Here is a 12,985-nt window from a genome sequence, read left to right as displayed (position 1 = left end):
GGAGGGGACACAGAGATTTTGTACAATAGGGATACAGCATACTATAGTAAAGGAACTAAGATAGAGGGAGTTCAGTCATGTTGAGTTGCAAGGGAGTAAGACGAGGCTGGATGGCCTCCATTTTAATGCTAGGAGCCGGATAGGTAAGACTGATGAATTTAAGATGTGGATTGACATGTGGAATTATGATATTGTTGCCATCACAGAGACGTGGTTGACGGAGGGACATGACTGGCAACTCAACATTCAGGAGGTATAGGATCCTCAGGCGAGACAGGAGAAGGTATAAGAGGCGGTGTCTCATTATTAATTAAGGAGTAATTGCAATAAGGTGGGACGATATCTTGGATGCCCTCAATGGGTAAAGAGTAGGAATAAAAAGAGGGCAGTCACATTGCTGGGAGCGTAATATAGGCCCCCAAACAGTCAGTGGGAAATAGAGGAGCAGATGTGTTGACAATTCACTGAGATGTGTAAAAATAATGGGGTAATTTCAAATTCCTCAACACTAATTGGGATAGTCATAGTGTAAAGGGTTTAGAGGGGACGGATTTCTTGAAATGTATTCAGAAGATCTTTTTATGTCAATATGTAGAAAATGCTACAAGGGACGGCACCGTGCTAGATCTAATTCCTGGGAACAAAGTCGGATAGGTGTTCGAGGTGGCAGTGAGGGAGCATTTTAGTGATAACAACTACATCACAGTATAATTTAAGTTCATTTTGGAAAACAAAAAAGATGGTCCGCAAAAGGTTTTTATTTGGGGGAAGGCAGATTTTGTTAGAATAATGCAGGATCTGGAAAAAGTAGACTGGAAACAGCTTCTTGTGAGAAAATCTTTTGCAGAGCAGTGGGGGGGGGGGGGGGGGGGGGGGGGCATTGAAAAAGGAAATGGGGACACTACAGGCTCAACATGTTGCTCCTAAGCCCAGAGAACCCTGGGTGGCCTGTAATATCCAGGACTGAATAAGAAAGAAAAGAGAGGCTTTTAGTAGGCACAAAGGGAACAAATCAGCAGAAGTCTTAGTGGAGTATAGAAAGCGTAAAGGGGTAACTTAAGAAAGCAATTAGGAGAGCAAAAAAGGGACGTGAAAAAGCACTGGCAGGTAAGATTAGGAAGAATCCCAAGATATTCTATTAAGGATATTAAGGGGAAAGAGAATGGCCCATTAGGGATCAAGGCGGAAATCGGTGTGTGGAACCGGAGGGTATTAAATGAGTACTTCACATCTGTTTTCGCTCAGGAGGAGGAGGATATAGGTGCAGAATTCAGGGAGAGGGACTGTGAGCTTCTTGAACAGTTTGATCTAGGGAGTGAGAAGTGGAGGTTCTGGCAGGCTTAAAATTGGGCAAATTCCCAAGTCCGAATGAGTCGTATCCCAGGCTGCAGTGGGAGGCAAAGGAGGAAATTACAGGGGCTCTGACCCAATTTTATAATTCCTCTCTAGCCCCAGGGGGGGTGCCAGAGTAGAGGGCAGCTAATGTGGTTCCACTTTTCAAGAAGGGTGGCAAAGATAAACCACAGAGTTGTAGCCGATTGGAGAAACTTCTGAAGGAGAGAATTAATCTCCACATGGAGGCAAGATTTAGAACATAGAACATACAGTGCAGAAGGAGGCCATTCAGCCCATTGAGTCTGCAGCGACCCACTTAAGACTTCACTTTCCCCCTATTCCCCTAACCCCTCCTAACCTTTTTTTTTGGTCACTAAGGGCATTTTATCATGGCCAATCCACCTAACCAGCACATCTTTGGACTATGGGAGGAAACTGCAGCAACCGGAGGAAACCCACACAGACACGGGGACAACGTGCAGACTCCGCACAGACAGTGACCCAGCGGGGACTCGAACCTGGGACCCTGGCACTGTGAAGCCACAGTGCTATCCAGTTGTGATACCGTGCTGCCAAGGGATTCCCATTTGATAAGGGATAGTCAGAATGGCTTTGTTAGAAGGAGGTTATGCCCAACGAATTTGATAAAATTTTTCCAAGGTGATCAGGTATGTTGATGAGGGTAGTGCGGGTGATGCGGTTTTCGCTGGATAAGATTGGCAGGGTAGTTAACAGCAAGGCAGAAAATCTTAGGTTGCAGGAATATGTAGATGATTGTTCAGATGGACATTCCACTGGCAGGTGGAATTTAACCCTGAAAAGTGCGAGGTGATACACTTTGGAAGGGGTAACAAGACAAGGGAGTATCAATGAATGGCAGGACACTAAGAAGCTCAGGAGAACAGAGAGATCTTGGGGTGCTGGTCTACAGATCCCTAAAGACAGCAGGACAGGTAAATAGGGTAGTAAAAAAGGCACACGGACATTTGCTTTTATCAGTCGTGGCATAGATTATAAGGCAGGGGGGTTATGTTGGAGGAAACAAAATTTTGGTTAGGCTACAGCTCGAGTAGCGTGTGCAGTTCTGGTCATCTACTATGGGAAGGATCGTAGAATCATAGACTCTGCAGTGTAGGAGGAGGCCATTCGGCCCATCGATTCTGTACCCATTCTTGGAAAGAGCACCCTACTTAAACCCATGCCGCCACCCTAACCCCTTAACCCAGCTAACCTTTTTTTTTGGACCCGAAGGGCAATTTATCATGGCCAATCCACTTAACCTGCACATCTTTGGACTGTGGGAGGAAACCCACGTAGACACGGGGAAATGGTGCAGACTTCGCACAGACAGTGACCCAAGCCAGGAATCGAACCTGGGACCCTGGAGTAGTGAAGCAACTGTACAAACCACTGTGCTACTGGGCTGCCCAAGGATGTGATTACACTGAAGAGAGTGCAAAGGAGATTCACAAGGGCATTGCCTGGGATGGAGCATTTTTCCTATGAAAAGGCTGGAAAGGCTCAGATCATTTTCCTTAGAGCAGAGAAGGCGGGGGGGGGGACTTGACTGTGATGTATAAGATTATGACGGGGGTGGATAGGAAGCAGTTGTCACCCCTTAGTTGAAGGATCAATAATGAGGGGGCATAATTTTAGGGTGAGGGCAGAGGTTTAAGAAGGGATTTGGGAAAAATGTCATTCAGAGGGTGATGGGAGTCTGAATGCATTGCCTGGGAGGTAGTAGAGACAAAAACCTCCACAATCTTTAAAAAGTACGTGGATAAGCATTTTCACAGTAACTTCATTGCAGCGTTAATATAACTACTTGTGACAATAATAAAGATTATTCTTGTTATAACATTCTAGGCTATGGGCCAAGTGCTGGAAAGTGGGATTAGTGTAGTTTTGTCGATGCATACCCGATGGGTTGAACAGCCTCTTCTGTAACGTATGACTCTATGACTACTAGAGTTTGATTTTAGTCTTCAGCTTAATGCCATGCTGCTTCCAGACATCACAGAATCACCATAGGCAGAACTTATTTTCTGGATGCACATACATACCTTCATAAGTAATGGCACCCCGAGAAAACACACTACCAAGTTATGAACATTTTTCTAGCCTTGAGACAGGTGCCATCAACAGTTATGTCTAGTGCTTCAGTATGTGCCTAGTGCTGGCTGAAACATAACTTCGGCCTTGGAGACAATGGTTTGGAGACAATGGTTTGGGGAACAAAGCTTTTGGCAGTGCCCGAGAATTTTTTTGCCATAATCACCATTCTTCCTTGTGGGCAGCTGGGGCAGAGTCAACTGCACACAAAAGTTGTGATTGCTATCCCTGTTAGACCATCAACTAGAAAATCTCACAGAAAAAATGCCCTTCCAGGATCAGTGTGGTTTTATGACTAATCGTGGAGCACACAACATAGTTCTTGTAGCAAGACAACTACAAGAAAAGTGCAACATTAAGATCTATATATGCTGTTCATAGACTATGGGGTAAATCTTCCAGTCCCAACCACTGCAGGAACTGTGGGTGGGATAGACAATTTCATGGACCATTTCAAGGTCCATTGACCCCAGGCAGAATTTCCAGTCACAGGGCAGGCGCGACCAGAAAATCCCACCCATTTTGTTGACAGTCAGTTGACCTGGTCTATGGCACTTGTTCTCCAACCTAGGATGTCTGAATAAGTTTGTCAAAATCCTGCACCTACTACATGAGGACATGGTTGGATGTGTTTGTGCCTGCGCAAGATGTCCGATGCCTTTGCACGAAGGACCAGCAGAAAGCAAGAATATGTCACAGCTCCCGAACTATTCAATCTCTTCCTCGATACAATGTTCAAGGAAGCTACCAGACATGCCTGCAAGCATTAACATAGCTTTCCAAACTCCGAGTAAAATAGTGCATGATCCTTGAGCCTATCTATCTAAGGAGCCAAGATTCTTTAAGCTAGAAACCATCTGCAACTTTTCCAAGATCACTACATCAACCACCATCTGCGGGGTCCAAAAATAGACAAAGTACTCTAGGTGTGATAGAACCACTGACTTGCGGAGTGACAACGCTTACCCTGCAATTTTTATTAAATATTTCTCATCACAGTCGAAGCCAGGAGGGATGTACTGTTCCCTCGAGGGTCTCAGAGGGCAAGCCATTGGACAGCCAGTGCCCACTGGGGGGACCTACATCGACCTACACAGTGCTGAACGGGTAAATTGGCATCTCCCCCCCCCCCCATGACACTGCGCATGGCACCACCCTCGCCCAACATGCTGTGCCCTGGGCCACCAATGCCAGCCCTCCCCAACCCCCTCTGCGAGACCTTCTACCCTCCCCAACCTCCTCCTCCCCCTCCCACATGGTGGACCACCTGAGCAGCTAACAATGCCCTCTGTGTCCTCACAGGACAAGTGGGAGAGGACTCAAGCAGGCGGTGGAGTGCTGGACATCAAAATCCTCACCACCTTCGAGGAACAGGCCTTGGAGGTTACAGGGGTGGCCGAGTACAGAGTGGTCACCAACACGAAGACAGCGCACAAGTGAGGATCCACAGATGGACTGTCAAACATGAGTTTTAAAGGGCAGCACGGTGGCCTAGTGGTTAGCACAACCACCTCACTGCGCTGAGGTCCCAGGTTCGATCCCGGCTCTGGGTCACTGTCCGTGTGGAGTTTGCACGTTCTCCCCGTGTCTGCGTGGGTTTCGCCCCCACAACCCAAAAATGTGCAGAGTAGGTGGATTGGCCACGCTAAATTGCCCCTTAATTGGAAAAAATAATTGGCTAATCTAAATTTATAAAAGAAAAACAAAAACAAATAAAAAAAACATGAGTTTTAATGCCATTCAAACGGACCAATCCCGGTCACAAACCACATGTCCATTCTCCCGCAGAACTTACAGGCGACGGTGCTGGCCCAACCGGGGTAACCCCCCACCCCACCCCAGCCTCCCATGAGAACACCTTGGAGAAGAGCTCCAAGGACCACCGTACATACGTCACAGCTGTTATCCCCAACCTCCACCAGCACACGCACCTCGGTGGGCAACGTAAGCGATCATGCTTGTGGGGCATATTCTGGTGAGCACCACACAGTTGCAGATGCACATCAGGTGGAGGCTGTAATGGCCAAACAGGACAGCAGTTGGAAGTCTGTCAGATCCATGACCCAGCTGGGTCCCAGCCAGATGCTGAACTTCTGGACCAGGTTTACCTGGAGCTGATGCAGATGTGGATCCACAAAGCATTACCCTGGGTCTCTGGTCTACTAGTCCAGTGACAATATGACTACGCCACCGCCTCCCAGGGGCTCAGTCCACTGCCCCTCCGTCCCGAGGTGAACCCCAGGGCCCTATGGACACCGACCTGGAGGAGGGAGTGCTGGATGCCAACCCGAACCCATCCTATGGAGTGGCGATGGTGCCCATCAGCTCCCCAAAGTTCCACCCCGCTGACGCCGCATCTCGCAGTCAGCACCGGACAGGGTGGCAGGGCTATGCATGAGCTATCGTCAAATACGCCAGGGTCCTCCAGCCCCAGAGCTCCCAGCCAGGGGCACGAAGGCCATGGGATGTGGTAAGCAGCAGTCTGCCTCCACCTCCGATGTGCATCTAGAGAAACACCTCAATGTAGCAATAGAGCGAGGAAGGCTAAGCATGCCAAGGATCACAGAGGGCATGGGGCTGGGGGAAGATTGTTTGTAGGAGTGAGGCCGCAGCGTCGGGAAAGTGAAGCAGTGGTGGACACATCTGTGATACATTAACTCTCACCACAACCAGAATGACACCTGTCACGTGGGCAGCACAAGTGGATAGCACTGTGGCTTCACAGCGCCAGGGTCCCAGGTTCGATTCCCCGCTGGGTCACTGTCTGTGCAGAGTCTGCACGTTCTCGCCATGTCTGTGTGGGTTTCCTCTGGGTGCTCCTGTTTCCTCCCATAGTCCAAAGACGTTCAGGTTAGGTGGATTGGCCATGATAAATTGCCCTTAGTGACTAAAAAAAAAAAGGGTAGATGGGGTTATTGGGTTACGGGGATATGGTGGGAGTGAGGGTTAAGTGGGTCGATGCAGACTCGATGGGCCGAATGGCCTCCTTCTGCACTGTATGTTCTATGTCACTTTCATCCACAATGTGGGCCAACCTCCAAACCCTTGCCCCATCTCCCCAGGATTGGGGTCTTTCCCTCCTCCTCTCTCTCTCTCTCTCTTTCCCCCCCACCCCCCGGCATACTGCATGCAGTTGTTGGGTGTTCATGAGCACTCAGCAGACAGGGGTCAGACTATGGTACAGATTGAGGAGCACCAGCGCTCAGCTCTCTGGCGGTTAATCATCACCCCTTTCCCGCCCTCGACAGTGACCCGCTGACACAGTCCTAGCACCCTGGAATAATGTAACACAGACCCCGTGAGTCTGGGAAATCGGGGGGGGGGGGGGGGGGGGGGGGGGGGGGGGGTCTGCTCCTCCTCAGGAGGTGGCCATCCTCCACCTCCAGCATGTCGCCCCACTGGTGTGTCAGGTTGTTTTAGGACACAGCAGACCATAAAGTGGGCGACCCTCCAGGGGGTGTATGCAGGACACCACAAGGCATTGGAACCACATTTTTGAGCAGTCCGATGCACCACTCAATGACAGCACGGGTGGCCACATGGGCCCGTTATATCGGGTCTCCGCATTGGTCTTGACAGTACTGGCGTCAATAGCCAGGTCCGAAGCATATACCCCTTATCCCCCAAGAGCCAACCAACATCTGGGGTGCTCCACCAAGAGACTGGGGATGTCTGACTGCGGATGTAGTTGTCATGCACACTCCCTGGGAAGCGTGCATGATCTTCATGTGGTGGTTGCACACGAGTTGGGCATTCAGGGAGTGAAACCCCTTCCTGTTGACGTAGGGCACATGCAGTTGGACCTCATGCAGTCCATCAGTCCCGGAACTTGGGCTGAACTGGCGATGGCGGAGAGTCCTGCTGCCGGGGCATCTTGTTGGGCTTGGCCCATGTCAAAGTTTAGATAATTTTCTGCCCGGGCAAACAGGGCATCCGTGACCTGTCAGATGCACCTGCGGGCTTTAGCTGAAGAGATGCCACACAAGCCCTAGAATGATCCTGAGGAGTAAACGTTCAGGGCTGCGGTGACCTGGACGACCAACGGGAGCGGGTGTCCTCCTCCTCCATGTGGTGCTAGGTCCGCGAGCACAAGTCACAGGTGCCACACCATCTGCTTATTGAGGTGAAGCCTTCTACTGCACGTGCTGCTCGAAAGACCAGCGACGCCTGTATTTGTTGGGACGTCGCGGGCCTCGCCTGGGTCTCATCCTGGCCTGACGGGCGGCCAGGTCCTCTGGGTGCGGGCCAGGGTCTTGCACATGGGACGTCGCCATGAGCCTCTGTTTATGCTGCTGCTGCTACCGTCGTCTTCAGCGCCTGGCTGACCAGTCCGTCATCAGCATCACTAGGGCAAGTTCAGCGGCGTCCAAAATATCATCCATAATGTTCAATATCTGTAAGGAATTGAGAGAGGGTGCGAGACTGACAAACAGCATTGTCTTCCACCCTGGGACCCTCCATTCCCCAATCGATCCCCCCCACTCCCCTCCCCAGCACACTCTGCCCACGCACACCCGACTGCAGCAAGGACCTCCGCTCACCGGACCCCAGACCCTGTACCCCTGAAGCCCGCACATAATGTGACCTGGACTGGGCAATGGTCCCTTCCCCATTGCACAAACCCAACCTCCGGCACCGGAAATGTCTCCAGGGCCCTGGGTGTTTGGATGTTGACTGCTGCATGTGGTGTTGCCTCCCGCAGTGTTTAGGCACAGTGTCCAGGCATCACGGTCTGATTGGAATGCTAAGCAATAACCCCACATGTTAAATGGCACACCCACCTACGGGAATCAATTTGGGATGTATGAAGTGCTCATCAACTATGATTGCCAATTTGTTTTTAGCAATAGCCTTCAGCAGCACAGTCAGAGGGCTCCATGGTTAGTGGGGGTCATGGGTAGTCGGTGGGGTAGACAGAGGGACTAGGGTTGCCCTCGGAAAGGGTAAACGTGATCTACGGGTTGGCATGGCAGATCAGTGTGCGGTTGCCCACCCAGTAGACCCCCCCCCCCCCCCCCCCCCCCACCTCCAATGGTGGGACACCTCCTGGACTGGGCAATGGTCCCTTCCCCATTGCACAAACCCAACCTCCGGCACCGGAAATGGCTCCAGGGCCCTCCCTCAACCCTCCCCAGGTGCCCCCTACATCTTCCTCCACACACAGGGGCAGCACAAGCCCAGTGCCCCAGGCTCTTTGCCTATGAGAAAAGATTGATACTCACCTCCTCGAGTCCCCGCAGCTGCCCTTCCTCCAGCTTCACTTTTTAAAAAAGTTACTAATCGGTACCAGCGTGACCACTTGCTGGGGAGGCCGCTGGATCATGGGAGGCCATTGGATAAGAGGTGTCTCCCGTTAATTGTATGGAGATAGGCTTCAGTGGTGATCATCGGTTTCTCGCCACACTACAGTGGGATTCCAATTTCACCTTTAGGAGCGGGCCGGTTGCATCACAAACCATTTGGCACCCGTTGCGGTTCCCATTTTTGACCTCTCTCACTATTCACTGGCATTGTCGTGCTCTCACTCAAGCGCAACAAGGCAATGAATCTCACCCAGCATCTTTAATGCAAATAATTTTCCTAGGTACTTTATATCCAAGTACAAGTAAAACAGACGCTAGTCTGGAAGTAACAAAAGCAAATAAGGATTGCAGCAGCAGTTTTATTTTGCTTTGGTACTAAAGTGTATCACTTCACATTTCTCAGTATTAAATTTCATGTGCAACATATCTGCCAATTCCACAAGCCTATATCCTTTAAAATCTATTATCGGAACATTCACAATATTTGAAGTTTTGTCTTCCTCACTCAAGTCTAGGTTGCTCATTCAGATCAAGAAAAGCTGCGAAAAGCTACCTCGACCCAAACTATCTCCTCTTTAAAGGCACCCCATTGCTCAATTAAAGTTTTGCCTGCCAAACCTCAGGCTTTGGCTTAACAATATAACTAAAACATAGCTGGATTTATATAGCAATTGAAACCACAATAATTTGACTTGTTTGCTTTTTTTGTCAATACTTACAAACTTGTACTGATGCCTAGGTCCAAACAGTGTAAATGTTCAAGTTTCTGTTTCAGAAGAATAACTTCCTCAGGTTTGGGTGGGTCATATTTCTTCACCAGGTTCTTTATACCTGCTCAACATTAAACATTTTACCAACACTGAGATTAAAAGTCTTTCTCAAGTTCTTAAAGAAAACACTAACATTCAAAGTAAACTACAGGACTAAATGTCATTAAATTACCATATAAAACAAAGCAAATAAAACAAAATGTAGTGTCTGTGCTTTACATGGATTCATTGGAAGTACTTATTCAGGTGCTTTACACAGATTTATTGGAAGTATTTTGAACGTACCATATGAAAAGACTTGCAACAATGATAATGGTTGATGGAATTAAGGGAATGGTCATGTTAGTTGGAATTCATTAGCAAAATGTAAAAGTAAGAGAAACAGTCAAGAATTGTTTCCCACAGGAAGAAGAAGTTTGTACTGGGTTGCTCTGATATACTAAATGCATAAATGATTTGGACAGAAATCTGGTGGGGTGGGAGGGACAGGGAGACAAGGGCATGATTCTCCGGCCGCGTTGAACTCTCACTTGAGCGAAACACAGGAGAGGCCTGCAGCATGCCTCCCGACAGGCTCCACGCCTCGCGAAGTTCTATGAAGTTCCGTGAGACGGAGACGAATCCCTGCCGCAAATGGCGGGACTGTATGACGCTCACGGAAGACGGTCCTAAACTGACTTGAGACCTACCTGCGTGGGATCCACCGGCCTCCTTCAATTCTCTGGCCTCCCCAGGGAGGCTGCAGCCGGACGTTGAACAGTGCTGGTCCACACATATGTGGACCAGGCGGAACAGCACCGGGGTGTGGGGGGATCCACGGCCATTGGAGACCATCGGGATAAGTGCAGGTTGGCTCCATGACCCTCCCCCTGAAACCCAGGCACCTCGACACTGCCCAGCTGGCATCTTGGCACTGCTGCCCTGGATCTGCCAAGCTGCCAGTGCAAGGGTACACAAGTTCCAGGGTGGTACTGCCAAGGGCCAGGAGACAAGCAGGCTGTGCCCATGAAATGAGGGTGGAACTGAAGGTGGAGGAGTGCAGGGCAAGTTAATAGGAGCCTCCAAGAGGTTGGGTGGGTGATTGGTGGGGAGTCCGAGAAGGGAGCGGGTGCTGTAAGGGGGCCTGAAGAGGGAGGACCCCCAGGGACTCTATAGCAGAGTGTGCTCACTTGGGGGGTGTGGGGTAATGACTGTGTGTGGGGGGTGACATTGCCCATGGGTGGGAGAGTGGACGACCCACAAGCTCACTTAGAGATTGGGACACCCTTTCAAAATGGCGGCCCGATCTCGGATTTCAGCTCCCCAGTGCTAAAACAAGTGACTTAGTGTAATTGAATAGCGGTGAGGAACTCGCCGGGAGAGCCGTCGGGAAACTCCCTCCACAAATAAACTTAGAAATAAAATCCCGCCACAAATAAACTTAGAAATTTTGGGAGAGACTCACTCCCAAGATGTTTTGACTCCACCCAATCATGGAATTGCAAATAGATGATGGATTGTGGAAAAACTGCAGGATACAAAGGCCAGTAAGCTGGATGGTTATAATGCAGTTTAGAAAAATATGAATTCATAGTTTTGCTATTATTTTCTGAAATGCACGAGAACAGAGTGACGTTTACAGATACAGAGTGCAATTGACAAGGCATGACAAAGGCAAACAAAATACTGGTCTTTATTTCTAAAGGCAGCATGGTGGAATATTGGTTAGCACGGCTGCCTCACAGCTCCAGGGTCCCGGGTTCAATTCCAGCCTCGGGTGACGGTGTGTGGAGTTTGCACTTTCTCCCCGTGTCCGTGTGGGTTTCCTCTGGGTGCTCTGATTTCCTCACACAATCTGAAGATGTGCAGGTTTTAAAAAATTAATTCATGGGATGTGGGCGTCGTTGGTAAGGCCAGCATTTATTGCCCATCCCTAGTTGCTCTTCAAAAGGTGATGAGTTGCCTTCTTGAGCCGCTGCAGTCCTTCAGGTGTAGGTACACCCACTATGTTGTTAGGGATGGAGTTCCAGGATTTTGCCCCAGCGACAGTGAAAGAACGGAGATATATTTTGAAGTCAGGTTATTGGGTGACTTGGAGGGGAACCTCCAGGTGGTGGGGGTTCCCAGGTATCTGTTGCTCTTGTCCTTCTAGAGAGTGTAGTTGTCCTGGGTTTGGAAGGTGCTGTCTAAAGAACCTTGGTGAGTTAGTGCAGTGCATCTTGTACATGGTACACAAGGCTGCCACTGTTTGTCGGTGGTGGAGGGTTTGAATGTTTGTGGAAGGAGGAACAATCAAGCAGGCTGCTTTGTCCTGGATAGTGTCAAGATTTTGTTAGAGTTGCACTCACCGAAGCAAGGGGAGAGTATTCCATTACACTCCTGATTTGTGCCTTGTAGATGGTGGACAAGCTTTTTTGGGGGGGTCAGGAGGCGAGTTACTCGCCGTAGAATACCTAGCCTTTAATCTGCCCTGGTAGCCACAGTATTGATATGGCTAGTCCAGTTCAGTTTTTGATTAATGGTAACCCCCAGGATGTTGCGGTTAGGTGGATCGGCCATGCTAAATTGCCCCTTAATGTTCAAGATTAGTTGGGGTTACTGGGATAGGGTGGAGGCATCGGCTTAAGTAGGGTGCTCATTCCAAGGGCCGGTGCAGACTTGATTGGCTGAATGGGCTCTTTCTGCACTGTATATGCGATGATTCTGTGATAATACAAAAACATTGAACTAATATTGAACTTGTTAGTGTGGCTGCAATTAGTGCTATGATGATCTGTAATGCACTGCCTGAAAAGATGAGGAAGATCCAACAGTAACTTTCAAAACAGAATTGGATATGTGCCTAGAAACATACAATACAAAAGGACGTTATCTGTTCTTTCCTGCCTCTACCAGCTCTTGAAAACCACTACCTTGTTTTTTTCCCTCCATAACCCCTTCCCCTTTCAAGTAAATATCCAATGTTCTACTCTAAGCTCATAAAACTGCCTCCAATGCACAAATTTTGGATCAGTTAGCACAGTTAGAATTGTCATCTCCTCTCAGGTGCTTTTGCCAATTAAGTAAAATCCTGTGGTTAGTGATCCTCCTGCCACAGGAAACAAATTCTCCCTATTTATTCTATGAAAACACCTCATGATTTTTAACACATCTATACACTCTCTACATCCCGGGTATCATCCTGCTGAACCGCTACACCCTCTCCAAGGTTCTTTCCCAAGGTGTGCTGACTAAACGTGGACACAATAACTTCAGCTGAGGCCTAACCAGAGATTTGCAAAGCTTTGTGTCCCATCTCTGCATTAAACTTCATCTGCCATGTGTGCCTGTTTCACCAGTCAATGCCCTCCTGAAATCTGTTAAAACCCTGTCTTCATTGTCTACATTTTCGAGTTTCATATCATCTGCAAACTTTGAAATGTACCCTTTATACCCAAAGAGCACTAGTCTCAATATCAATGCCTGGTGGACAGCACTGTAAACCTC

The 12,985-nt window shown here is 49.0% G+C and overlaps 1 protein-coding gene across 15 annotated transcripts in view; it reads right to left on the bottom strand.

The window, feature by feature from the left end:
* The window catches only part of ccnh (cyclin H), a 71,724-nt gene that overhangs the window by 9,344 nt on the left and 49,395 nt on the right, over positions 1-12,985 (bottom strand). For all 15 annotated transcript variants that reach the window (XM_038805335.1, XM_038805333.1, XM_038805338.1 and 12 more), the window contains one exon: positions 9,470-9,581. In XM_038805335.1, coding sequence (XP_038661263.1) covers positions 9,470-9,581 — 112 coding nt within the window. The remainder of the gene's footprint in view (positions 1-9,469; positions 9,582-12,985) is intronic.

The sequence above is a fragment of the Scyliorhinus canicula genome, chromosome 8 (assembly GCF_902713615.1).
Source record: "Scyliorhinus canicula chromosome 8, sScyCan1.1, whole genome shotgun sequence".
NCBI classification, from domain to species: Eukaryota; Metazoa; Chordata; class Chondrichthyes; order Carcharhiniformes; family Scyliorhinidae; genus Scyliorhinus; species Scyliorhinus canicula.
The sequence above is the reverse complement of the archived record's forward strand: the minus strand, read 5'-3'. Positions and strand labels throughout refer to the sequence as shown.